At 42.5% G+C, this 27,079-nt stretch overlaps 1 protein-coding gene and 1 pseudogene across 4 annotated transcripts in view; one reads left to right on the top strand and one right to left on the bottom strand.

Moving 5' to 3' along the window:
- Positions 1-24,654, top strand: part of AASS (aminoadipate-semialdehyde synthase) — a 72,639-nt gene extending 47,985 nt beyond the window's left edge. For 2 of the 4 annotated variants that reach the window (XM_019924709.3, XM_033863186.2), the window contains exons 18-24: positions 294-434; positions 7,298-7,465; positions 14,841-14,936; positions 17,083-17,198; positions 17,863-17,951; positions 18,463-18,639; positions 20,320-24,654. In XM_019924709.3, coding sequence (XP_019780268.1) covers positions 294-434; positions 7,298-7,465; positions 14,841-14,936; positions 17,083-17,198; positions 17,863-17,951; positions 18,463-18,639; positions 20,320-20,438 — 906 coding nt within the window. In that variant the 3' untranslated portion in view covers positions 20,439-24,654. The other 2 variants (XM_073809875.1, XM_033863187.2) reach the window with 2 other exon arrangements.
- On the bottom strand, positions 11,389-11,772 carry LOC117313544 (alpha-N-acetylgalactosaminide alpha-2,6-sialyltransferase 5 pseudogene; annotated as a pseudogene).
- Positions 24,655-27,079: the final 2,425 nt, after the last annotated feature.

The raw sequence follows: 27,079 nt of genomic DNA, 5'->3' as shown, positions 1-27,079 counted from the left end.
AGCCACAATCTCTAGATGATTAAAAAAAAAAAAATATATATATATATGTACACACACACATATATATATATAAATATAACTGACTTAATCTAAATATAACTGACAAACACCAAATGGTGTTCGGCTTTAAGGATGTATTTTTGAAAGCCTTTGTAACTTTAAGAAAGGAGAAACTGTAACAAGTTTACCTTATTTGTGTCACTGTACTCAATTAATTACTCGGATAGATTTGGATGATTATTCTCCGTAACTAATTGTTAATTTCCCTAATTTATTGATTCTTTATCTTACAGATTGAATCTTATGTTTCCTACTGCGGTGGCCTTCCAGCCCCTGAACATTCAGACAATCCCTTGAGATACAAATTTAGCTGGAGTCCAGTGGGAGTTTTGATGAACATAATGCAGCCCGCCACCTACCTGCTCAATGGAAAGGTGAAGGCTCATCATCAAAGCTTTAGAGATACAAACCTGCAGTAACTGCCTAAGAAAGGCCAAACACTTTCTCCCCAATACCAACGCCCTTTAACGCTGGCTGTGCTGCTTGCTCTCCCTTCTCCTCCTGCACTGTTTCCCAGTGTGTGTTTACTGTTCCATTCCGTGTGGTCTCCTCACGGTTCCCAGCAAAGCCCAGGCTCATTCTTTCCTCTTTGCCCTCTTGCAAGTTGTTTCTGCCGTTGAAACACTCACTTCTTAACTTCTCTGCGTGCATAACTACTGGTCATCTTGCAGTTTATTTCAGCCTGACAAACATTTACTGAATCCCTACTATGTGCTAGACTTGGGCCAAGGCACTAAAGGTTGTCATGCTGAATGAAGTTTCTGATCTCAGAGAACTCACAACTAGAATGGGGGTAGCTCTCGGAATGGAGGGTGTGATGGGTCAAGGAAGGAAACTAAGATTTCTTCCCAGCTGCTGTGTGGCAGAACGTAAGAGCGCTCTGAGTTTAGTACTGTTTTCATCATTTTACTATAAGGAAACTGTGGCGCAAAGAGAATGTTCACAGTCATGCAGCTGGGATTCAAACCCAGATCTAACTAACTCTAAAGCCTTTTTTCCCCCTCTTTTACCAGATCGCTTCACGGCAGGAAAGGCAGACAGTAGAATAAATAGGTATAATTCAATGAGAGTTCCAAAGTATGCTAAAGTGCCACAGCGATGCAGATGAGAGGCCAATTGACTTTTTTTTTTTTAACATCTTTATTGGAGTATAATTGCTTTACAATGGTGTGTTGGTTTCTGCTTTATAACAAAGTGAATCAATTATACATATACATATGTTCCCATATCTCTTCCCTCTTGCGTCTCCCTCCCTCCCACCCTCCCTATCCCACCCCTCCAGGCGGTCACAAAGCACCAAGCTGATCTCCCTGTGCTATGCGGCTGCTTCCCACTAGCTGTCTACCTTACGTTTGGTGTATATATGTCCAAACGTAATATATGTCCATGTGTATATATGTGTATATAAGTACATAAGTGTATATATGTCCATGCCTCTGTCTCGCTTTGTCACAGCTCACCCTGCCCCCTCCCCATATCCTCAAGTCTGTTCTCTAGTAGGTCTGTGTCTTTATTCCTCTCTTACCCCAAGGTTCAATTGACTTTTGACTTGACCTTGGTGAGGAGGTCAGGGAGAGGAAAATTAACAGGGAAGAGAAGATGTGCTCAGCCTTGAGGGATAAGAAGGCGCCAGCCTGGCAGAGACACTGCCACTCATGACTGTGCTCAGCAGTGTCCAAATCACATCTGTCTGCTTTCGTAGTTTATGCTCTTGACTGTAAGGAAAGACTCACATTTAGGAACAAACATAACTAGACCAAGGCTTCCTCTTTATATTTTGTGCCCTAAGCACCTCACTCACCTCACCGTAGTCCTAGCACTGCAGGGAGCGATGAATTACTTGATCGGATGTGGGTCTTAACAAAGATTATTCTGGCAGCAGTATTATAAGTTCTCAGTGTATCTGTGATCTAAGTGTATTTCGTGTAAAAACCGGAGTAAATTGAAAGAATCTCTTAAGGTGAATGTCATTGTCAGCCATCGACTTCTGTACCTGTGAGCGCGGCTCACAGCCGTGGCCGAACACTGGAGTCACCAAGGCGCTTAAAAAAATCCTGCTGTCTGGGCCTCATCCCCAGAGGTTCTGACTTGCTTGGGCTTGGGGATCTTTAAAAACTTCCCAAATGGTTCTAATGTGCAGCTGAATTTGAGATGGACTGACTTAGTGACCAGAGGACCACAGCTGCACTGAAAACACTACTGGACAAGCAAGACACTTGACCTTGATTCTGGAAAGACACATTCACATGGTTCAGGATATGAAACAGAACCCTTGAGTTGTGGTCCAAGTGCTGACATCCCTCAGTGTCACCAAAGGCCAGGCAATCTAGTTCTCCAATTCTAAGAATCATGAAGGTTTGGGTCTCAGTCTCACATTCTACCAGACACACGCCCTTTTCTATGCCACTGCCGATCTCCTCTTCAACTGCCCCTTCTACCTTCTGCAATCATGGAACAGAGACTGGCCTATGTTTGGTATAAACTCACATGTGAATGCAGGAAGAATTCTTGCTTCAGCTGGGTAAAATGCTTATTTTCAGGAGGCCATATAAAAGATAAAGAGGGCTTCCCTGGTGGCGCAGTGGTTGAGAGTCCACCTGCCGATACAGGGGACGCGGGTTCATGCCCCGGTCCGGGAAGATCCCACATGCCACGGAGCGGCTGGGCCCGTGAGCCATGGCCGCTGGGCCTGCATGTCTGGAGCCTGTGCTCTGCAACGGGAGAGGCCACAACGTGAGAGGCCCGTGTACCACAAAAAAAAAGAGATAAAGATGATGACAAGGAGGTCAGTGGAATGCAATGTGCAACAGAAAGAGCATGGAACCTGATACCAGTGTGTCTGACTTGGTCCTCTAGCTCTGCCATGGCTGGCTGGGTGGCACTAGAGCAATCATTTCATCTCTCTGAGCTTTGAGCTCCTTGCCTGAAGGTAAGCATAATCACACAAGCCTTGCAGGGTTCTTGCGGTAGGGCTCAGTGGGGTCATATAGATTACAATCTGCCACACAGCAGATCTCTGGGCGTGTCCTAAGCCCCTAGCAAACATCAGCTGCATAAAGAAATTAATGGTGGTAGGAGCTCAGGAAAAGCAAGAGGTTATTTTCAGGCAGCAAAAGTTGTATTTGTTGAATTTGAAGTTTTTCCCTTTTATCCTGAACTCCTTTTGTAAAAGAGGAGTGCTTTTTGCATCTCCCTGACACTGTGGAGGACACCCAGAGAAAACACGATGCTTTTCTTCTCTTTGCTAAAATCATACTTTTTTCAAGGTCTCCTCTTGTGGACGCAGCTCTTCCTGACCACTCCAGCCCCTGTTCACTATCTTTTGTCTGAACTCCCACACTTTGGTTGTCTGTGTCTAACACTTTTTCCGGATGCTGTATTATTCACTCAGTAATTCAAGTGTGTCGGTCTGTCTTCTAACCCAGATTGTTAAACATCTCAAAACCTCTCTTGTTCCTCCATTGCCTCTGTCACCATCACCCTCCACCATGGAGCAGGCCTTATGTAATACACAGAATCATCATGGGGGAGCCAGGTGACTTCTCTGGCTTCTGCTTTTTTTTTTGCGGTACGCGGGCCTCTTACTGTTGTGGCCTCTCCCGTTGCAGAGCACAGGCTCTGGACGCGCAGGCTCAGCGGCCATGGCTCACGGGCCCAGCCGCTCCGTGGCCTGTGGGATCTTTCCGGACTGGGGCACGAACCCATGTCCCCTGCATCGGCAGGCGGACTCTCAACCACTGCGCCACCAGGGAAGCCCCTGGCTTCTGCTTTTAAGTTGAAACCTTAAACTTTTCCAGCAACTCAGGCAGTAGCCTAGGAATTAGGATGTATCTCATTGGAAATAACTGCAAGGATGTAGGACAAGATCTACCTCTGGTACTACTGCTAACTTCTAACTTCTAATCCTGTTTCTAATGCATCTGATTTCCTTCCACATGTTTGGAGACAGTGACTGTGTCTTCTCTGAGTTCTGTTCCCTCCATGGGTGGTGGGACATTGGTGACACCTGGGGGTGACATGGCAGACCTTCACCATCATCTCCTTCAGCCTCCTATCCCAAGCCACTCCCAAGCTAAACAAATACACTAAGTAAGGATCGTGCTCGCTCTGCAAACACAGATTTGAGATAGGTTTTCTGGCTCTCTTCCTATTGCCTTCCCCTCCCTTGACTGTAGCACCCAGCCTTCCCTTTGTAGCTGCTGCTCTCTATTGCCTGCAGCCATTCTTTTATTTATTTATTTATTTATTTTATTTATTATTTTTGGCTATGCTGGGTGTTTGTTGCTGCACGCGGGCTTTCTCTAGTTGCGGCAAGCGGGGGCTACTCTTCATTGCAGTGCATAGGCTTCTCATTGCAGTGACTTCTCTTGTTGCGGAGCATGGGCTCTAGGTGCGCAAGCTTCAGTAGTTGTGGCTCACGGGCTTCAGTAGTTGTGGTTTGCGGGCTATAGAGCGCAGGCTCAGTAGTTGTGGCACACGGGCTTAGTTGCTCCGCGGTATGTGGGATCTTCCCGGACCAGGGCTCAAACCAGTGTCCCCTGCATTGGCAGGCGGATTCTTAACCACTGCGCCACCAGGGAAGCCCACCTGCAGCCATTCTTAACTCAATTTTCAGGTGCATCACTGGTGGCATGATCAGGAATGCTGTACCTAGTCAATTCACATCCTTTTCAAACTACTGATCCACAGATGAGCACAATTAAGGGGACGGTATGGTATAGTAGAAAGAACACGGACATTGGAGTCAAATAGACATGGGTTTAAATCTGCCCCGGGTGACTCTATCAGCCTCAGTTTTCACCTCTGAAAAGTGGGTTATTGCGTGGATTAAAGGTAATGTATATAAGGCACCTGGCACACAGTGGGCCCTCATAAATGCTTGTCTGTATATTGCCTGGGTTAAATATCTTGTTGGTTTAGTAATCCAGCTTATTGTCAGTGGTTCTCAGCAGTTGGGGGACGTGTGGGTGTGGGCGCATGTGTGGGGAAGAGTCACACTTAGAGCAGTCTGCACCGGCAGCGAGTAATGAGCCACTGTTTCTGCTGGGAGTGGGTCTTGGATGGAATCATTGTTGAGTCCGAAAAAAAATGCATATTCTCTGGCAAATGGATAAACATGCCTCTCTTTCTTATCTGTCATGTAGGGCGGGGCTTATTAATGAATCCCATGATAGGACATTAGAAATACAACTCTGAATTGATATCAAATGACCCAGTGATTTTGGGGTCAGGTTCCTTTAGCAGCCGTCAGTCTCTAAACGGATCGTTACCGTTCAGCTTATATTTTCCCTGTTCTCTTTACAAGGACCTCGTGATAGACTTAGGAACCAGCTGATTTATTTCTGATTAGTACAGTGCTGGAATATAGTGGTCTTTACTGAATTTTTCTTTAAAAATCCCTAACCTGCAAACAAGTAAACCAAACTTTAGAATTGCCATAGGTTGTAGAAGAGAGATAGGTGGGAAGACCCTAAAAGTAAACATTTGCCTCTTTATTAGATTTTAAAAAAAAATTTAGAATCCTGATGGAAGAAATTTGTTTTAAAGCAAAAGTACAGAAATGGCTCTTCAAGAAATGTTTACTGTGAAGTTCAGAAGAGTTTGACAAGAAACTTAAATGAAAAGCATTCCTCACTTCCTTCTGATTCCCACTCTTGGGATTTTTTTGTTTTGTTTTGGTTTGGTTTTTGCTGTACGCGGGCCTCTCACCACTGTGGCCTCTCCCGTTGCGGAGCACAGGCTCCGAACGTGCAGGCTCAGCGGCCATGGCTTACGGGCGCAGCCGCTCCACGGCATGTGGGATCTTCCCGGACAGGGGCACGAACCCGTGTCCCCTGCATCGGCAGGCGGACCGCCAACCACTGCGCCACCAGGGAAGCCCCTCACTCTTGGGATTTTTGATGGTCCTTGGTGCTCTTCAAAGTGAGCCTTTGACTGCGGAGGCCCCTCCAGGCATGACTCTACGGTCAGCACTGCCCGTTTCCTTCTGGGGCTTCAGCTATACACATACATACCTTTCCATTTTCCCTTTCATACCAAGACATACGCAGAACCTCCCTACAAATAAACCCTGTGAATCGTTAAGTTTAGCCGAAGACTCCTTTGAGCAAATTGCTCAGACTCCGCCAGAGGGTACGTCACCAGCTCCCTTGTGCAGTGTTTTTTCGTGCAGCTTTTAGATGTGGTCAGAAATTGTTTCCAGTGGTGCAAGCAGGACAAAAAGTCTAGTTCCACCAGGATTCTCAGCCCTGATTTTATTACTCCAGAATGTTTTCCATGATCTCAAGGATGATCATCAACCTCACAAACTGAAAGAAAAATTTAGCCCTTTAATCAAAATTAACGGGAAAAAATGCTTCACTGCATTTTGATTGTGTATGGTGGGGGAAGAGACGTAGGAACGAGGATTACTGAGAAATCAGAAGAGCTTGGGAATCGGTGACATAACTTCTCAGAGGCAGTAAGATCAGGAGGTAGTATTTTTTTTTAAGTTTCACTGTATGTTCATTGCATTGTCCTTGTGAGAGGGCATCTCCCCCACTCCATTTCCCAACGTACACATGTTGGTTGACTAGTCCAGGCTGTAGCACTTTATTGTTGCTGTAGTGCAGCTCCTGGGTCTTGGTAGACATTAAGTAAAGGTTTGTTCAATGAACAAAGGATTGCACGGAGGCAGGAGTTGAATCTTATCCATCACTGTCCTTATTCCCAGGTGTGATCCTGGCACACACATAGCAGGGGGTCTGTAAATGCTAGCTGTGTGAATGGATGTGCAAAACTGGTGCCTGATGTAGCGAGCATTCGAGAAGGGGGATGGGAGTGAAGAGAAAGAACAGAGTGAGACCATGGCCATTGCTGTTTGAGCACAGAAGCCACTTTGAGTATCTGTTGCTTATAGTGTATTGTTTATTTAAAAACAAAACAAAACTCTACTGAGACATAATCCAGTGCCATCTCATCCAGGGGCAAGGAAAAATCAGAAACAAGATCTGAGTAAAAAATGAAATGCTTTGTCAGATTTTAAAGCTTGGGAGAACAATGGCCTTGTGAATTATGATATTAGTAGAACAGCTTGAATATGGGATGTTGATTAGCGTAGTTTCATTAAATTTTTTTTTTCAAATCCCCTATTGCTTTCTTGTAAAACCTGGATTTCTTCCTTATGAAACGAATGCAGGTAAATCCAAAGAGGAATGCACTTTCTTAACCCCACGTGTGCCTTTTCGATGTTCCTCAGGTTGTGAATGTGGTCGGGGGTGTCTCCTTCCTGGATTCGGTTACTCCTATGGACTATTTCCCTGGATTGAATTTGGAAAGTTATCCTAACAGAGACAGTACCAAATATGCTGAGATTTATGGCATTCCGTCTGCTCACACTTTATTACGGGGGACGCTGAGGTACAGGGTAAGTGGCTCTATCTGAGATGATCATGTTGCCTGTTTTGATATAAGTGATGTGAACACTTGATTTTTCTTCATAATTGAAATAATTAAGATGATAAACCAGACTGGCACCCCTATGCTTACTATTTACAATAACCAAGATAAGGAAGCAAGCTAAGTGCCCATCAATAGACAAATGGATAAAGAAGATGTGGTGTATACATACACACACACACACACACACACACACGCAGTGGAATATCACTCAGTTGTAAAAAAGAATGAACTCTTGTCATTTGCAACAACATGGATGGACCTGGAGGGTGTTATGCTAAATGAAATAAGTCAGAGAAAGACAAATACCATATGATTTCACTTATATGTGGAATTTAAAAACAAAATAAATGAACAAATGTTAAAAAAGAAAAAAACAAAGTCATAGATACACAGAATAAACAGGTAGCTTCCAGAGGGAAGGGGAAATAGGTGAGGGCTATTAAGAGGTACAAATTTCCAGTTACAAAATGAATGAGTCAGGTATGAAATGTACATGTCACGGGTATGAAATGTAGTCAATAATAATGTAGTATTGTTGTATGGGGACAGATGGTAATTGACTTATCATGGTGATCATTTTGTAATGTATAAAAAACAAAAAAAAAACAAACCAGATTGGCGTCTTTTTTCTCAGGGCTCTTTTCTTTCTTTCTTTTTTTTACTCTATATGTAAATATTTTACTTAAAAATTGGGTTTTTTTAAACATCTTTATTGGAGTATAATTGCTTTACAATGGCGTGTTAGTTTCTGCTTTATAACAAAGTGAATCAGTTATACATATACATATATCCCCATATTCCCTCCCTCTTGCGTCTCCCTCCCACCCTCGCTATCCCACTGCTCTAGGTGGTCACAGAGCCCCGAGCTGCTCTCCCCTCAGGGCTCTTTTGATTGACCATTTCAGGAGACAACTCAAAGTGACTGGGGCAAAAAGGGAATTTTTGACTCAGGAGAAGGGGGGTCCGGTGAAGGGTCAGCTTCAGGTGTACTGAGGTTTGAGGGTTGTGACCTCACTGGCACGTAGTAATTTCTCTTCACCTCTCAGCTCTTCCTTCAAGCATTGGCTGCGTCCCCTGTTTCACAGGGATGGCAAGATGGTGGCAGCCTCTTAGGTTCAAATCCAGCGAGAAAGAAAAAGTACTTCTTCACAGCCAGAAGTCGAGTTTTTATCTCATTAACCCCTGAGGTCAGTGCAATAAAAGGTGCCAATCAGCTTTGGCCCCTGTTTATGTCCCCAGTGCTGACGACGTAGTCAGCGTCACTTTCCCCAAAGTGAATCTGAAATGTTTTTACCACAAAATGGGGTGTAGCTACTAGGACCATAAATACGAATGTCCAGTACACATTTTAAAAAATGGTTTTATTTTTTAATGTGAGAAAGCTTCTTTAATCACAAACCAGGTCATGTTTTGTAAAACAATGTCAGTTCCCATACATAATGTTTGCTGACGCCTTCAAATTTGGCATTAGAGAAATTAATGCCTCCTAAGCCATGTGTAAAGAAAACATTGGTATATTTTTTAAAGGCTATTTTTGAACAATGTTACTTGCATAAATGAAAATCTATCATACTGTTTGATCTTGGTTCTAAGTAAAATGAGTCCTTTATACTCCTGAACACCAAGGAATGGCAGTGAACATAATGTAAGATTTGCAGTGAGTGAATCTGAATAGTTCATAGGATAAATGAGCAGTATAATGGGGAATCTCCTTATATTCTCTTCTCCTGAAAAACTCATAGAAGTGCAGTTCCTTATTCTTGTCACCAAGGAAAAGCATGAAAATTCTCTCCCCCGCCAACTCTTTTTGGTGCAAGAAGCATCAGAGAAGCAGGGGATGGATTTCTGCCAATGGGGTCTGGGGAGGAGGTATGCTTTTAACCACAAGAGGGGGATAGGTAGTAGGGGGATATAAAAGACCCCCTAAAATAAGGCTCCTGCTACTGTGGGAGCTCCATCATTCCAAGTGCAAAGTCCTTACATGGGTCAATGAGAGGCTTGTTGAGAGAATTTCAGATCTGGAATGAAACTTAAGAGGTCCTCTGGTACAGTGATATCATTCTGCAGAAGAGGAAACTAGGGCTTAAGTGAAGTGACCTACATCAATTATTACTAAAGCAAATTGTCTTTAAGTTTCTCTTGTTGGTATCTTTTTTGTTTGAATGACAAAGTTTTTGGTTTTCAATTTTGTCATTTGGAGCATTTCTGCACTTTGGAAAATGTCATAGCTGTTCTTGAAGCCTGAGGGTTCAAAAAATGCAACACAACATTTCCAAGCCAAATACCATCACATGCTAACAATGAGTACTGTGAACACGGCAACTCATCTCTCCCTGTTCCGGGCCTTTTCCAACCATCATTCAGGATTAAAGAACTAGGAAGGATAAACTACCACATAATCATAATCTATAAAAATACTGACCTAGAGCACACTAAAAAACTCTCAATAAATAAATATTGGGCAGTTGCTTTTGAAAGTCAGTAAAGATGTACTCTTTTTTTTCAAATTTTATTTATTTTTATACAGCAGGTTCCTATTAGTTATCTATTTTATACATATTAGTGTATACATGTCAATCTCAATCTCTCAGTTCATCCCCCCTAACTCCCCGCTTTCCCCCCTTGGTGTCCATACGTTTGTTCTCTACATCTGTGTCTCTATTTCTGCCTTGCAAACCAGTTTATCTGTACCATTTTTCTAGATTCCACATATATGCATTAATACACGATATTTGTTTTTCTCTTTCTGACTTACTTCATTCTGTATGACAGTCTCTAGGTCCATCCACATCTCTACAAATGACCCAGTTTTGTTCCTTTTGATGGCTGAGTTATATTCCATTGTATATAGGTACCACATCTTCTTTATCCATTCGTCTGTCAATGGGCATTTAGGTTGCTTCCATGACCTGGCTATTGTAAATAGTGCTACAATAAACATTGGGGTGCATATGTCTTTTCTCTGGGTATATGCCCAGGAGTGGGATTGCTGGGTCATATGGTAATTCTATTTTTAGTTTTAGTAAAGATGTACTCTTCAGAAATCATGTCCATACTTTCAAGGCTGCTTTTTACAAACCACACAGAGTCCAACAGATGACAAAGGTTCAGGTTAGGATATAATCTGATAGAAAAATTACTCTTAACGTGATATTTCTACAAAGGAATACAACTAATGTTGAGTTGCTCATGTCTCAGTTTCAAAAGCAATACTTAAAGAGATCCAAAATGTTTTTAGCCACGGCAGCATCATTGAAATGAGTGTTCAGGTCCTAAGGTCACCCCTCTTGAAAGGGACAGCACTCATTAGGGTGTATTAGTTCTGGAATTTTCCCTTGTAAACCAGCTGCACTGCTTTGTAGTCAGGCCTCAGAGGCAGCTGTACATGGTACTTCTTGAGGAGTGCAGCTACCCCTGCGACCAATTCTGTTCCTCTTCCATGTCTGGTGACTCAGGAAGTTCAGGGGCCCGATGTCTGATACAGAGGGTACTTGGGATTTCAGTCTGGCCACACACTTTCCTCAGAACACAGGTTTGTTCTCAGGATGACTTCTAGCAAGCGATTCTGGTTTCCGGTCTGGTTGAGAAAAGTGAAAATTTAATGTCTGTGCCCAGTTCTTTCTCGTTGCGGAGCACAGGCTCCGGACGAGCAGGCTCAGCGGCCATGGCTCACGGGCCCAGCCGCTCCGCGGCATGTGGGATCTTCCCGGACCGGGGCACGAACCCGTGTCCCCTGCATCCGCAGGCGGACTCTCAACCACTGCGCCACCAGGGAAGCCTCGCGCGCAGTCCTTAAAGGCTCATTTCTCTGTGATAAAGCGGTGATGACTACCCTTCCGTCCTCACTCACGGGAGAGGTCCATTGCACATTCGTCAGGTCCAAAAGGTTCATAATAGTGATAAGGTACTGAAGGGTGATTGGGATCCCTGCAGAAGTCTTGGGGATCCATGCCATAAACATTGGTCCTGTCGCAGAGCTCCAGGGCAATCGTCATTGTGAACCAGCCAGTGCTGAGCCAAGTGTTGGAGATCTTCCTTGTGGTCCGCCACGCCAAGGTATCCTTGCAGTGATCGCGGTCGCGCGGGGGCCTCGGGGCGCGGCAGGGGGCTGCTCTCTGCGGGCCGCTGCGCGCTGCCGGTCGCCGCTGCCGGCTGCTGCTGCGGGGGCTGCTCCTTCTGGCCGCCAAGACCGCTGTACACGAGCGGCAAGCTGGTGCACGTGCTGGTGAGCGCAAATCACATTGCCAGCCCCGGGCGCGTCAGGGTCTTCATTTTGGGCACCTCTTTCGTGCGGAATACTCAGGCACACGCGTCTGGGACCACTTTTTCTTGGAGGGTTTCCGTCGTGGGTGATGGGACAGAGGCGGGTCTGATTTTTGCCCAGCAGCCAGCCACGCCTGACTCACCAGGGAAGCTGCCGCGGGACCCAGGAAGCACCGCCGTTGCAGAGATTCCAGCACACGTTTTGTAATCACAAAAGAGTAGTTACAAGTGTGACCAGATTAAGACAATCAGTGTAATTGTTTCCTAGGGTGGTTATAATAAATTACTACAAACTTAAAACGGCAGAAATTTATCCTCTCACTATCCAGGAGGTCACAGTCTGAAATCAAAGTGTGGGCAGGGCAAGCCTTCTGGAGGTGTCGAGGGAGAAACTGTCCCTTGCCACTCTCGCCTCACTTCTGGTGGTTGCTGGCGACTGTTGATGTTCTTTAACTTGTAGACATACTGGTCCCATCTCTTTGTCTCCATCCTCATACCACCTTCTCTTGTTTATATCACTGTGTCCTCTCCTCTTCTTATCAGGCACTGGATTTAGGAGCCCAAATATAGGTCGCTGCATACTGAAGTCCTTAACTAATCATATTTGCAAAGAGCCACATAAGGTCATACTCTGAGGTTCTGAGTGGCCGTGAGTTATGAGGGATACACTGCTCAACCCACTACAACCAGCGTACCTAAAATACATAGATCTCTAAAAATTAGAGACCTGATTTCAGACCTCGATGCCCTGTGAGATTCCGCGGTACCTGTGCTCTCATGAATGCGATGTCCTCATTGTCTAGGAATTAAATGAATTGTCGGTGACAACATCCTAAGGAGATCGAGGAACCATGGATGCTTCAGAAGCCTTCAAGCACAGCAGAAATTCTAGTGTGAATTGCAGCCATACTGTCCTCAGATCTGACAGATTCTTGATTCTGTTTCTTTTCCCCAGGGGTTTCAGGAGTTAGGCTTTTCCAATAGATTTAGGCTCCTGCCAAACATATAGACCCAGAAATAGAGGATTTTGAGATTTAAGAATTAACTAAAGCTCTCAAGGATGTGCATGGACGAGAGCCATACCCACAGAACCCCAGAGGATGGAAGATGTCACAGAGTTCACGTCCTGAGCAATGTCAGCAACCCTTCAGTAACCTGAAGATTCTTTCCAGCGTTAGAGATGAGACCCTGTCACCCAAGTATGACAGGGAGACCTTGACTTCTCTCCTGCACCTGCCTGTCACCTGAGTCCTTCCAGACCCAGCTTGTACCACCTTACAGGATCTTTCTTAATTCCTCTCCTTGACTCCCCTCCCCGACATCTACGTGAGTTCCCCTCCTTGTGCGCCCACAGCTTGGCGTTTACCTGTCGTAGCACCTGTGATAGCCCAGTGTGTCGTAGTCCTCAGTGGTCGTGGTTTTGCTCACTATGGGCCAGGCCTTATTTGTTGGACTTATCTGACCCTTCTCCTGGACTGTAGTGTCTTCATGGGTAGGGACTGCATTTTTCGTCTCTGTGGCCTCAGCCCCTAGCACAAGTCTCACACGTGGCAGCACTTTGCTAAGTACTTACTGATAAATGAATACACGTAATAAATTCATTTCTAGAGGTCACCATAAAATTATTTCTGAGATGAAGAAATAGCTGAGAAATGTCTCAGTATTTGAGATGTTGGAAGAAGGGGCCCCCAGCATTCATCAGATCCTAGAAGCAGGCTCGGGGTATTGCTTTTTTGCTTCTCCTCTTTGAAGTATATTTACATTGGGTTAGAGCAAATGAATTTTAATTCTTTAATTAGTAACTTTGGACAGTTTGAATAATACAGCCGTTCAGACGTGTGAGAATTCACACATTAAGCTGTGAAACATCCAGTGGCAACAGGAACTATTTTATATCTTAATAATTTTACTGCTTCCTGAAATAATTTCCTGCCCTTCTCCTCTTCTTCTTCTTCTTCTCCTCCCCCCACCTGCTGTCTCTCAGTTGCAGTGGCTATAAAGCTCCTTATTTTGGCTTTCCAATCCCCCCTCCCTCCCGGCCCCCAGTGTAACTTGCTCACAGGAGAACATACATTATGATCCTCCTTCACTTCATCTTCATTCAGAATCTATTCATCCAGTCATTTGTTCTCTTTCAGCATATTGGAATGATGGATAATGGGGTGAGGACATGGGGTTGAAGGACACACATACACATACTTTCTATGCCTGCCGTTCAGCAGCTGAATAGACAATTAATTACAGTTTGTGTTAAGTGCGTATGTACAAAATGCTACAGGAATACAGAGAAGAAGGGGGTGCCCACTCACCTAGGGAGCTCAGTATGTGTGCTGAGCTGGGTCTTAAGAGAAAAGTAAACATTTCATAGATGAGAAAGAGGGGTTACCATGTTCCAAGCATGGGAGCAGCGTGCACCGAGCCCCAGGTCTCTGGAAGAGCACAGCAGCTTGTTTGGAGGATGGTGAGTGGTGGAGAGGATGATTAGTGAGTCAGGCTGGAGGGGTTTATTGGGATGGGTTCTACATAACAGTGCCAAGAACCTCGGCCTGTCCTGCAGAGAATGAAGGACATGTGAGGAATTTCTATCAGCGTGATGGCATTTTAGAAATACCTCTCTGATGCCTGCCTTTCCCCCTTGCTCCTTATAGACGTTAGGATAATGGCTCTTAATCAGTAGGATGGATTATCTTCGTTGGGAGATATTCTTACAAGCTCCTTCTTCCATTATAAGAGAGAGAACAACTATTCTATTAAATACAGTTCTGCTGACCTGAGCATGTAACACAAGATGAAACTTTCCCTTATGCTGTCAGAAAACGCCACTCGCATGTTACCCAGAAACAAAAGTAAAGACCCACGTTTTGCAAGGGCTCTTGTGTAAACCAGTGGAATTGTTGTGACGCTGCTGATTTTGGTTTGAACCCGAGGGTGACTGCATCAATACTAGCAGCACAAATGGCTATTCTCAGCCTGTTTTCTAAATGAACTACAAAAATAGGTCCTTATTTTCAAGAAATTAAAAAATGTTTTTCTTTGAAGACAAATTTTTATATATTGCTTAATAACTCTTGTTACAGGGATATGCCAAAGCCTTGAATGGATTTGTAAAATTGGGTCTTATAAACAGAGATGCATTTCCTGCCCTTCGACCTGATGCCAATCCGCTCACTTGGGTGAGTGACTCCGGAATGATACATTGTCTGCTGCTCTTCAGAAATGCCTTCTGAGGGCTTCCCTGGTGGCGCAGTGGTTGAGAGTCCGCCTGCCGATGCAGGGTACACCGGTTCGTGCCCCGGTCCGGGAAGATCCCACAGGCCACGGAGCGGCTGGGCCCGTGAGCCATGGCCGCTGAGCCTGCGCATCCGGAGCCTGTGCTCCGCAACGGGAGAGGCCACAACAGTGAGAGGCCCGCGTACCACAAAAAAAAAAAAAAAAAAAAAAGAAATGCCTTCTGAAATGGTCAGGTTTGAACGTGGGTTTGGACCAGCAAAGAACCCATTCTGTGACTTATGTGCAGGAAGTTAAGTCCTAGCCCCAAAGCCCCCCTTTCCACACTTCATTGTTTGGGGAGGATGGAGAGCACACGGAGGCTGACTCTCGGGGCCCGTTTCCTGCTGCAACTTCTACCACTTGATTGCTCCCTCAGCCCTGAGCAGAGATGCGCTTGCTCTCTGCACTGTGCTCTGGGCTCTGCCGCTTGTCTGAGTGGTGACCCCATGACAGGAGTTAAGCTTGGGCCTCCTGAAACTGAGAAAGCAGGAGAGCTCCGGCTGGCATCGCAGAACTAGATTCCCAACGCCCGAATCCCATTCGTTCCTTTATTTGACCATTTGTAACCATGCGTAATCTGAGTTTTTAATTACTGAGTTTATGCCCATATCTGTGTTGTATTAAAATCTAGAGCTTCCGCTAACTGCCAGGAATTAACTTGTTACCAGCTGGTCATTCAACTTAAATTAATGTGCCCATATTCCAATAGAAATGCTAGAAATTTATCACAAAGAGAAAAGAATCAATACTGCTAATCCCATTAAGTGTCCCAAAGAAACTTGGATCTTGGGTATTCTGGTTAGCCAGTTGCTTTTTTAAAAAAAATTAATTAATTAATTAATTATTTTTGGCTGTGTTGGGTCTTCGTTTCTGCGCGAGAGCTTTCTCCAGTTGCGGTGAGCGGGGGCCACTCTTCATCGCGGTGCGCGGGCCTCTCACTGTCGCGGCCTCTCTTGTTGCGGAGCACAAGCTCCAGACGCGCAGGCTCAGTAGTTGTGGCTCACGGGCCTAGTTGCTCCGCGGCACGTGGGATCCTCCCAGACCAGGGCTCGAACCCGTGTCCCCTGCATTGGCAGGCAGATTCTCAACCACTGAGCCACCAGGGAAGCCCACCAGTTGCTTTTAAATTCAGTTCTTTTGTGTATCTGAGAGTCTTTTCAATCTAAGTTTCAGATTTCATAAACTTACTTGTTGGACAGGAGTGAATAAATACCCATAGTGAATCTGACATTGAGGCAGTTTGATGGGAAGGCTGGTGCAGGCATTCTTGGGGCTGCTCCCCTTCTCTTGGTAGCTACAGTCTAGAACAGGGGCTGGCAAACGTTTTTTTTTTTGGTAAAAGACCAGATTGTAAATTTTTTAGGCTTTTATGGCTCATGTGGTCTCTGTCAGGCTACTCAGTTCAGACTGCTCGTAAACAAATGAGCATGGCTATGTTCCAATAAAACTTTTTATTTACAAAACCGGGTGGTGAGCTCAATTTGGCCCGTGAACTAGTTTGTTGATCCTTAATCTAGAGCATAACATTTTCCTTGGGAGCCTGGAAAGAGTCTTGTTTAGAAATTAGAAAAAGCTATGACCACTGTTTAAGTGCTCGTCCTTTGAGATTTTATTATCTGCACAATTTTCCTCATTTCTTGAACCTACAAAAGAACTCTAGTTGCTACTAGCAACCACAGCAATAAGCCCCTTTCACTCTATCCTGGCCAAAATTGACTTCTAGACGGTGAGGGATAATGAGGGATAAGGTGATAGAGAGGACCTGCAAAAGTAGTCAATGTGATGGTAAATATGGTATCCCCTTTTTGGTATTGATTTGGTGTCATGACTCTTTTATTGCTGAAATATCATTCTGAAATACCCATTTATTGATGTGTGGGTGTGCAGATGTGTGTATGCACATGTGTGTGCCACAATTTACTATTTCTAATTATTTCTAATTTAAAATTTGAGGTTCTTTTGAGGTCCAATGTCTTAATAGGATAATTTCTCAACTCATTTTTTATTTTATTTGGAGCTTAGAATTTGTATCTTTGTTTTTCTAACCAGAAAGAACTCCTCTGTGATCTAGTGGGAATTTCACCCTCCTCCAAGTGTGATGTGCTTAAGGAAGCTGTCTTTAAGAAACTAGAAGGAGACAATACCCAGCTGGAGGCTGTTGAATGGTAGGTACCCACCAGTCAACCTAGAGCAAAATACTGGATCAATGATTACTTAGTGCTTTCTAGTCAAAGAAAAGTCAAGATAGAAGCAAATATTTTACATTGTCTTTGATTAATTTGCTGCTCTAATGTTGGCCTGTTGTACAGAGATTACCACGTACCATGTTCATGTGGGGATGAAAAGTAGGTAAAGCGAGAAATTCAATGGCAATTATAACTTGGGAAATACTTATTTTTGAGCAGCTTCACTACTCAGTTCCTGAGAAAGGTGGGATATTTTTTCTCTCCTGTAGGACATTCTCCCAGTCTTCCTTTAACTACTTTACAACACTTATTCATGTGGCTGTGGCCCATTCTGCTGGTATCCTTCATGTGGGAGAACTAACCTGTAAGTTAATCTCATGAAAAGCTTTGCAACAGTGTGTACTTACAGTGCATCAGGTCTAGCTCCAGGCAACACTCCTGGGAGAGTCTGGGGATGATTCTAAAGGTTAAAACATTACTCTCATTATTATTATTTTACAATAACTTGAGAGTCCTATAACTTGAACTGTCGTCTTGTGATTCTGCCCTTTCAAGATAAAATCCAGTGAGCGTTCCCTTCTGCTTCCCAACTGAGCATATGTATAGGACTTGAACTAATGCAGCCATCTCTCGTGCTTCTCAGGTTGGGCTTGCTTGGGGATGAACAAGTCCCTCGGGCAGAGTCTCTCGTGGATGCACTCTCCAAGCATTTGGCCATGAAGCTTTCCTATGGTAGGCTGTGGGCTATTGGCTAAACATCCCAGCAGAGGAATCATAAGAACCAGTGAATTAGACTGAAGGGCGGGAGCTACACAGTGGGAATGGGGAAAGAACACGCGGACTATTTTTCCAGAGGGGAGAATAAGAGAACTATTAAGTAAGAGTGAACTTGGGTAATATGGCAAAGGAAAAAATCATTAGTTTTACTTTTAATTTTTGACACATTAAGGAAAATGCTGAAGGAGCGTTTTGGGGAGAAGCAGGGACAGCCTCTACAGCAGCACCCTCGTGTCTGTAACCAGGTTATAGTGATACCCACCTAGACAGAGGAACCTGGTTACAGTTATCATTTCCTTGAATTTTTAATTTGATCTTTGGGCTAAAAAGCAGTATACATAATTGTTTAAGGATATACATAATGGGAGGGGAAACGAGAGCAGAAGGGCAGGCGCAGGGGGATGAAGTACGATACTGGAGTTGTAATGATAGTGACATTTTAAACTGTATGTTTATTTATTTCAAGGCCCTGGAGAGAAAGATATGATTGTGATGAGAGACAACTTTGGAATCAGACATCCTTCTGGACATTTAGAAAATAAAACTATTGATCTTGTGGTTTACGGGGATGTCAATGGTTTTTCAGCTATGGCTAAAACTGTGGGGTTACCCACTGCTATGGCAGCCAAGATGTTACTTGATGGTAAGTTCTTTCCCTGGGGGACCAAGTTTGTCTCCATATTATCTCCAAGTCATTCAGGACCTGGATATCAAATAATTAGTCTTGAGTATGACACTAGCTTTCACTAAAAGTGAGCCAGTTCAGAAGATGTAAGGGCTGGCTGACTGGGAGATCACCTTGTGATGAATAAAAAACCTTGGCTTTGGAGTTAGACCTGATTTCTGTCCCAGCTCAGTCGCAAGATGACTGAGTGATGGGGTGCAAGTTACTTAGCATCTCTGAGTCAGAGTTCCTTCATCTTTAAAGTGGGGATTGTCATGACTAATTCATAGGGTTGTTGTGACACTAAAGTGAAATAATACATAAAGCTCCTACCACATAGAGGGGTTCCCCAGGGAATGTTAACTGCCTTCTTTTCTTTCCTTACTTTTTTGTATTTTTGGGGTAACACTGAAATAGCAGAGGGTATTCATTTCCAGATCTTCAAAAATATAGGCCACATTTTATTAATCCTCATGTCTCAACATACTATCAATACCAAATATATATTTTGAACTAAATGAATTCAAATTTCAACTCTCCACTCTCCCCTTAAGATGATGTTTGCATTCAATAAGCATCAGCTCTGAATATGACACCCCATTTGGCCCCTGTGAAGGTGTGAGGGGAGTAAAAAACATCAAAACATAAATGGGAAATAATGGGGAAAAAACGTACAGTATCATATTAGCTAAACCACCTAGGGCTTCCCTGGTGATGCAGTGGTTGAGAGTCTGCCTGCCGATGCAGGGGACACGGGTTCGTGCCCTGGTCCGGGAAGATCCCACATGCCGCGGAGCGGCTGCGCCCGTGAGCCATGGCCGCTGAGCCTGCGCGTCCGGAGCCTGTGCTCCGCAACGGGAGAGGCCACAGCAGTGAGAGGCCCGCGTACCGCAAAAAAAAAAAGAAAAAAAAATTAAACCACCTACTTAGTTATTGAGGAACCAGAGTGAAGAAGTGATGAGGGATGAGGGCATCATAGTCTTTAAGGAAAGTGCCCAGACTTACTCTTTCAGCCACCCTAACAGATGCCAGTGCCCAAATAACCAGACTGGTTTTAATTTCATTCTGTTGGTCTCATGCTTTTTAAAAAATGACATCAGCAAATAAAGCAGACCCGTTAGGTTGACTTTACTTTCTTACTAGACTTTATTCTCTGATTTGGTAGTTAATGCAGTTAAGTGTATAAATTCAGACTCTGTCCCTAACTCCAGCTGTGCTTTCAATTAACTGCTTTTTCTTACAGTGTTGATTAAGTAATAATTTAAAAAAATATTTATGTATTTATTTTGGCTGCGCCGGGTCTTAGTTGCGGCACACAGGATCTTCACTGCGGCATGTGAGCTCTTAGTTGTGGCATGTGGACTTCTTAGTTGCAGCATGCGAACTACTAGTTGCGGCATGCATGTGGGATCTAGCTCCCCGACCAGGGATCGAACCCAGGTCCCCTGAATGGGGAACGCGGAGTCTTACCCACTGGACCACCAGGGAAGTCCCAAAGTAATAATTTAGTAGGGGACATTTAAGCTGCTATTTTGAAAAATCCCTAGGCCTCCAACAACTTGTTGACTCACAGTTTACTGCTGTATGGAGACTCTTGCTGTAGAAGTTAACCTTTCATACCACCTTTAAAATGGTAACTACAAATTTATTTTCTTCTAGGTGAAATTCAAGCTAAAGGCCTGATGGGGCCCTTTTCAAAGGAGATCTATGGACCAATACTGGAGCGAATTAAAGCAGAGGGCATTATGTATACTACACAGAGCACAATCAAACCGTAATTGAGAATTATATTTTGTTTTTATCTTCCCAGCCAACACAGCTCTGAACTTTTAGGCCACAAACATGCTTGCTAATGTGATATTTTAAAACATAAAGCATGATATGTTTTGATTAAGTCAATACAATGGTGTTTTTGAAATATAAATCTCTATTTTAATATGAAAACATTTGGAACAAGAGATGCCAGTAATTACCAGGGAACTTTAATAATTCTATCATGTATTTTTTCATGTGTATGTAAAAGTGACAATGATTATACTACTTGTTAATTTATTATGCAACTTTTTTCTTACAAGAATATATTTTCCGATAATTAGCAGATGAAGTTTTATCTTTTTAGTAAGAAAAAAATTTCTTCATGCAGCTTTATTTTTCTAACGGATTCAGTTGGATGCTTTTAGATCACCAAAGCTTTGCAATAATACTATTTTATGCCTTTTTGTAAAATGATGATTCATTTAGAAAGTGACATTTCTTATAGCTTTCTTTTAATGTTTGGAGAAGGAAATAGGTAAGACTAAATCAAAATCCACATGGTCACCTCATTAGGCACAGGAAAAGCATTAACAAATCCAACACACTTTTATGATAAAAACACTCAACAAACTAGGAATAGAAGGGAATTCTTCAACCTGATAAAGGGCATCTATGAAAAAACCATAGCTAGTATCATAGTTAATGATGAAAGACTGAAGGATTCCCCCCTAAAATCAGAAACAAGACAAGGATGTATACTCTTGCCATTTCCATTCAACTTGTACTAGAGGGTATAGCTGGGCAATTAGGCAAGAAAATGAAGTAAAGGACATCCAGATTAGAAAGGAAGATGTAAAACTATCTCTAATGTTATACAAAGAAAATTCAAAGGAATACTCTAAGAAAACATTAGAACTAATACATGAGATCAGCAAAGTTGCATGATACAGGATTAATATTCAAAAATTGATTGTATTTGTATACAATATCAATGAATGAAGCAAAAGTAATATTAAGAAAACAATTCTAAGAAAAAGTGTAAAATAGGAATAGATTGAGAGTCCAGAAATAACTCATATTTACAGTCAATTGACTTTTGAAAAAGGTACTAGGACAATTCAATTGAGGAAAATAATCTTTTCATCAAATTGTGCTGAAACAACTGGGTATCCACATACAAAAGAATAAAGTTGGACTCCCTACCTCACAGCACATATAAAAATTATCTCAAAATGGACCAAATACCTAAATATGAGAGCAAACACTATAAAACTTTTAGATGAAATCATAGGTGTAAATCTTTATGACCTTGGATTAGGCAGTGTTTTCTTAAATAAATGACACCAAAAGCACAAGCACTGAAAGAAAAACAATAGATAAATTGGGTATCATCATGATTAAAAACTTCTGTGCTTCCAAGAATACCTCAAGAAGGCAAAAGACAACCCATAGAATGAGAAAAAATGTTTGCAAATCATATACCAAGTGAGAGAAGAACTTGTACTTAGAATAGGTAAAGAACTACTGTATTCAAGAAAAAGTCAAAGAACCCAATTAAAATAAATGGACAAAGGATCGCAATTAACAGTTCTCCAAAGAAGACATACAAAAGGCCAATAAGCACATGAAAAGATGCTTAACGTACATTAGCTATCAGGGAAATACAAATCAAACCTACAATGAGATACCACTTCAAAGTCACCAGGATAGCTACTGTGAAAAAATAATAACAAGTGCTGGTGAAGATGTGGAGAAATTGGAGCCCTCATAAACTGCAGGTGGAAATATAAAGTGGTACAACTGCTTGGAAAAACAGTTTGGCAGTTCCTCAAATGGTTAAACATAGAGTTACCATATGATCCAGTAATTCCACTCTTTAGTATTAGAGAAATGAAAATATGTCCACGCAACACCTTGTAAACAGATGTTCATAGCAGCATTATTCATAACAGCCAGAAATCAAAACAAGTCAACTGCCCATCCAATAATAAATGAATAAACAAACTGTGGCATATCCATACAATGGAATATTATTTGGCAATTAAAAAGAGATTAAGTACAGTCACTTGCTACAACATGGATAAATATTAAGTGAAAGAAGCCAAGCGTGAAAAGCCACATATTGTATGATTTCATTTGTTTGAAATGTCCAGAACAGGCAAATCTCTATATGGAGAAAGTAGATTAGTGGTTGCCTAGGGCTGGGGGGTTTGGGGGCAAGTGGGAGTGACTGCTAATGAGTTCGGGGGTTTTTGGGGGGAGATGAAAGTGTAGAGTTGATCGTGGTAATGGAGGTGCAACTCTGTGAATGTGCTAAAAATCACTGAATTGTGCACTTTGTGTGAATCGCATGCTGTGTGAATTAGGTACCAAGATGTACAAATAAAACTTTGTTTCTCCTTGGAGGAAAGGAATGTTTCTCTTTAGGGATAAAAATTAAACTTTCTGAGGGACTGTGCTCATATTCTGGCATATGAAACATCCTGCCATCGAAATAAGCAGGTATTATATGTGGGACACATGGCAGTTGAGAAAGCATCTATGCTTTTGGAAAAGGATCAAAGTTGATTACGACCTGGTCCCACCTGCCAAAAATATCAATAATGGAGATCAGTAATCTATTAACAAGTAAAGACATAACTGTTATGAAAGTTTTTTGTTTTTAACCACAACATTGATTTTAACATAATCAATTAGGAAATAACACTTGTGTTGCGTTGATTCCACCCCCAGTCTGGATGAGCACCCAGATGGCATGGGAACTAGGGAACTAGCACCTTGGGTGGGAGCAGGAACCCACTGAGATAATATAATAACTAGTTTGGGCTTTAACTGAGTGATAAAGGGGGTATGATTGAAGGGGGGCTGTCTAACGTTAGTGCTAGAAAAGGAAATGTCAGTAAGCTTGAGTAAAGATATATAGAGTGAAACACGGCATTGGCTCTCAGTAACAAGTTTTCTACCAGAAATTTCAATAGTAAAGGTGGTGGTGGTAGGATCTGGGTATGGATGGGTAGATTATACTGTACTTAGAAGCATGTGGCCCCTGAGCCACAGTTTGGGAATCCCTGGTCTAACCATTTCGGTAGACTTAATGCTCACATCTTCCAGGTCTTTCTGACTTTTTTGGCTTCCTCCAGATAATACTGATATTTATATGTCCAGCTTTCCTCAACCTAGACTCATGAGACAGAAGTTTCTCTGAGAAGTAGTGTGATTAGTCCTACAACATACTAGCTGTTTCCTTTTCCATAAACTGAAGACAGCAGTAACTCACAGCATGGTTATAAAGGGAACCAGGCAGATGCTGTGTTATGACTTAACCTCAGAAATCACGTAGCATCACTTTCATTGTAGTCACAAGTCCATCCAGATTCAAGGCAAGGGACCATAGATCCACCTCTCACTGGGATGAGTTTCAATGAGTCACATGTGGGCTGAAAGCTATTGTTGAGCTATTTTTGGAAAATACAATCTGCCACAGGAAGGCACCCCAGAAGGAGAGTGGCAGGTAGGTGGATTCTGTGAATATACAGTAAATGACCCCAGTTATCAATGTTTCCTCATTGGCCTTAGTTATTGTCTAACCATTTCATTTTTTTTCTCCAGGTGGTTCTTTGAGCATTTTTATGTATCCTGTGAGATTAGAACTAGACATACTGTGTAAACAAAATGTGGAATGTTTTTCATTTACTCTCTAAAAAGCCCAAGAAATGTGCTTTTAACTTCCCGAGTCCTTTAAAACACTTACCTGAAGTAAAAGTGCTGTAAGAGACTTCTCTAATAGTTTCCATTAGGAAACTTAATGCTATAGTTTTCAATACATACCTTCATTAAACAATTTAGCAGCAAGGAAAAAATTATTTGCATTGGTTCATTTCTCATGTGGATAATTCAGAACTAAAGCAACTCCCCTAGGATTGAAGCAAGATAATAGGAATCTGAGAAAGTCATGTCCAAAGCTTCAGAGGAAAGGATTACAAATTAGCATATCCGGGAAGTTTTTCAAAGGTCAGGCTGTGTGTCTCGAGCTGCTTAGAATGTGTCCCAGGTGACAGGCTGATTAGGAGTTTGTTGTGTACGTAACAAGAAGTTTCAATCTCACACACAATTTTTCTTACTCCCGCTTCCAAATCTTATTTTTTCTTTTTAAAAATGATTACCTTAAGAAACTTGTTAACTTTAATGCCTAGGATGTCCAGATTTGTTTTATATATATAAATTTATTTATTTTTAAAATTTTTGGCTGCGTTGGGTCTTCGTTGCTGCATGCAGGCTCTCTCTAATTGCGGCGAGCAGGGGCCACTCTTCGCGGCAGTGCCCGAGCTTCTCATTGTGGTGGCTTCTCTTGTTGCAGAGCACAGGCTCTAGGCACGTGGGCTCAGTAGTTGTGGTCCACGGGCTCAGTTGCTTCGCGGCATGTGGGATTTTCCCGGACCAGGGCTCGAACCCATGTTCCCTGTGTTGGCAGGCGGATTCTTAACCACTGCGCCACCAGGGAAATCCCGGATGTCCAGATTTTTAAAACCAGTGTAGTGTGTTTTATTTATATGCCTTAACATTTAATACCACCTACCCTAACACACCAATATTGTACTAATGAGGAGGAAACCTCTAATATACAAGAATATTTTGCAATTAGCCAGTGAGTGGATGATAGATAATCAATCATGATTTATAATAATAAAAGTGTTTTTGTTTATTTTGACAAATGTGTATATTTTTCCCACTTTCCCTAAAAAGTTCACTTTAATTAAGTAAATACTTAGTATTTCTGACTCTATGTGCTATTTATGAATGGAATTCAATTCTAAGAAACTAAAATGTATCTGCTTATAAAGGGTTCTTATTTTCTAAGTTTTGTCTATTAAAGTCATTTTGGATGCTAACAAATTAGGGGCTTTCAGATGAGAAATGTGAAAATTAAGTAAGAGTCCTATGGTGTAATATTGAGTAGAACATGCACATATTAAATATTTGTATTAATTTGATATGAAGGAGCAGCTGCCATAAATTCTCAGGTAGTATCAGGCTGAGACCCATGATGGACTATATAGAGTCCCATGCATTTCGCTAAATAGGTGGGTCATGCTCATCTTTAATACCTCTCTGCAGATTGCAAAACTGCTCTACGTGATTTAATATCGGAGATAAAGTCTGTATAGAACACCATTTCTCAATTGGGCTAATTTACAAAGGTGCTACAGAAAAAGAAAATGGGTCAAAATTGACACATTTATTGTATGTTGAGGAACACTACCTATAGAGTGTCGGGTTTCCCAGGATCACTAAAGAGCATTTTTGTCCTAGGTAAAGCAAAACAAAACAACCCCAATTCATTCATTAATTCACTCCTTATTCATTCATTTATCTAAAATGTAGTGAGTGTTTTTAACGTGCCCAGTCCTCTTCTAGGTATAGAAATACAGAGGTTTACAAGAGCCAAAGTTCCTCTCCTCATGGAGCTTATATACAAATAGGGGGGGACAGACAACAAATATAAAATACGTCAGGAAGCAAAATGTGCTCCGGAGAAAAAGCAGGGTAAGGAGACGGGAGGGCCTGGGGTGAGGGGCTTGCGGAGAGGGGGCCCCACATTCGGCTTGCACACGCGGGACACTGAGGCAGCTCAAGTCCCTTCCAATGATCAGCACTAAATATTCTGAAGATCTTCCTTAGGAGGAGGGGGATGCTGCTTCCAACAGGCCGATTGGGGAATGCTGCTCAAAGAGATGTTTGAGCAGAAGCCTGAACCCAGGAGTGGAGCCCTAAGACTCCAGTACCTGAGCAGTGGGAGTGTAAACTGTACAACTCTCGGAAAGCCAAAGAGTATTAAGACACATAAAAATATTCATACAATCTTCTCACCAACTGGCACTTACAGGAATTGGTACTAAGGAAACATCCTAAATATGGTAAAAGGCTTTTACATAAAGAAATGTTTATCATAGTTTTGTAGTTTAGGAAGAATTTGAAAAGAGCCTAAACAGCTGACATCACGAAAGTGATCACAAGAGCCCCGGTACACCACGAGGGCGGGTTCGTCCACCCTGGTACTACCGACATGCTGTGCTGTACGACTCTTCGTTGTGAGGGCTGTCCTGTGCATTTCGGAATGTTTAGCAGCATTTCTAGCTTCTGCCCAGTAAGTGCCAGCAGCACATCCCCTTCAGATGCGAAAACCAAAAATGTCTCCAGACACTGCCAAATGTCCCCTGGGGCGCAATACTATCCCTGTTTGAAAACCACTATACAAGGTAGAATATTACACAGTAACAATGATAGGTTTATAATTATGTGTAATAAAAATGCCTATGTAACAACATGAAAGGCAGCATAAAAATATATTCATAACAAGGCCACAATTATGTAATAAAACAATGTGTGGATAAAAGCTGTGAATGCAATAAAACTCTATGAAATTTTGGTAAATAATTGGGTAAGACTTATGAGGCTTACTTACGAGGCTTCATTTATTTTCACTTCTCATAATTGATTATTGTCTCAGAGTTAAGCTTCGTAAGATGAGGAAAGATTGCTATATCTGACAGGATCGTCTTTTTTTTATTGGTTTCAGGGTATTTTTATTAGAATTTGTCTATAAAATACTTGGTTATCATACCTGCACTTGCAACATTACATTCTCTTGGAAGAGACCCTACAA

This window comes from Tursiops truncatus, chromosome 9 (assembly GCF_011762595.2).
Source record: "Tursiops truncatus isolate mTurTru1 chromosome 9, mTurTru1.mat.Y, whole genome shotgun sequence".
Taxonomy (NCBI): Eukaryota; Metazoa; Chordata; class Mammalia; order Artiodactyla; family Delphinidae; genus Tursiops; species Tursiops truncatus.
This window is presented reverse-complemented; position numbering and strand designations above follow the sequence as displayed.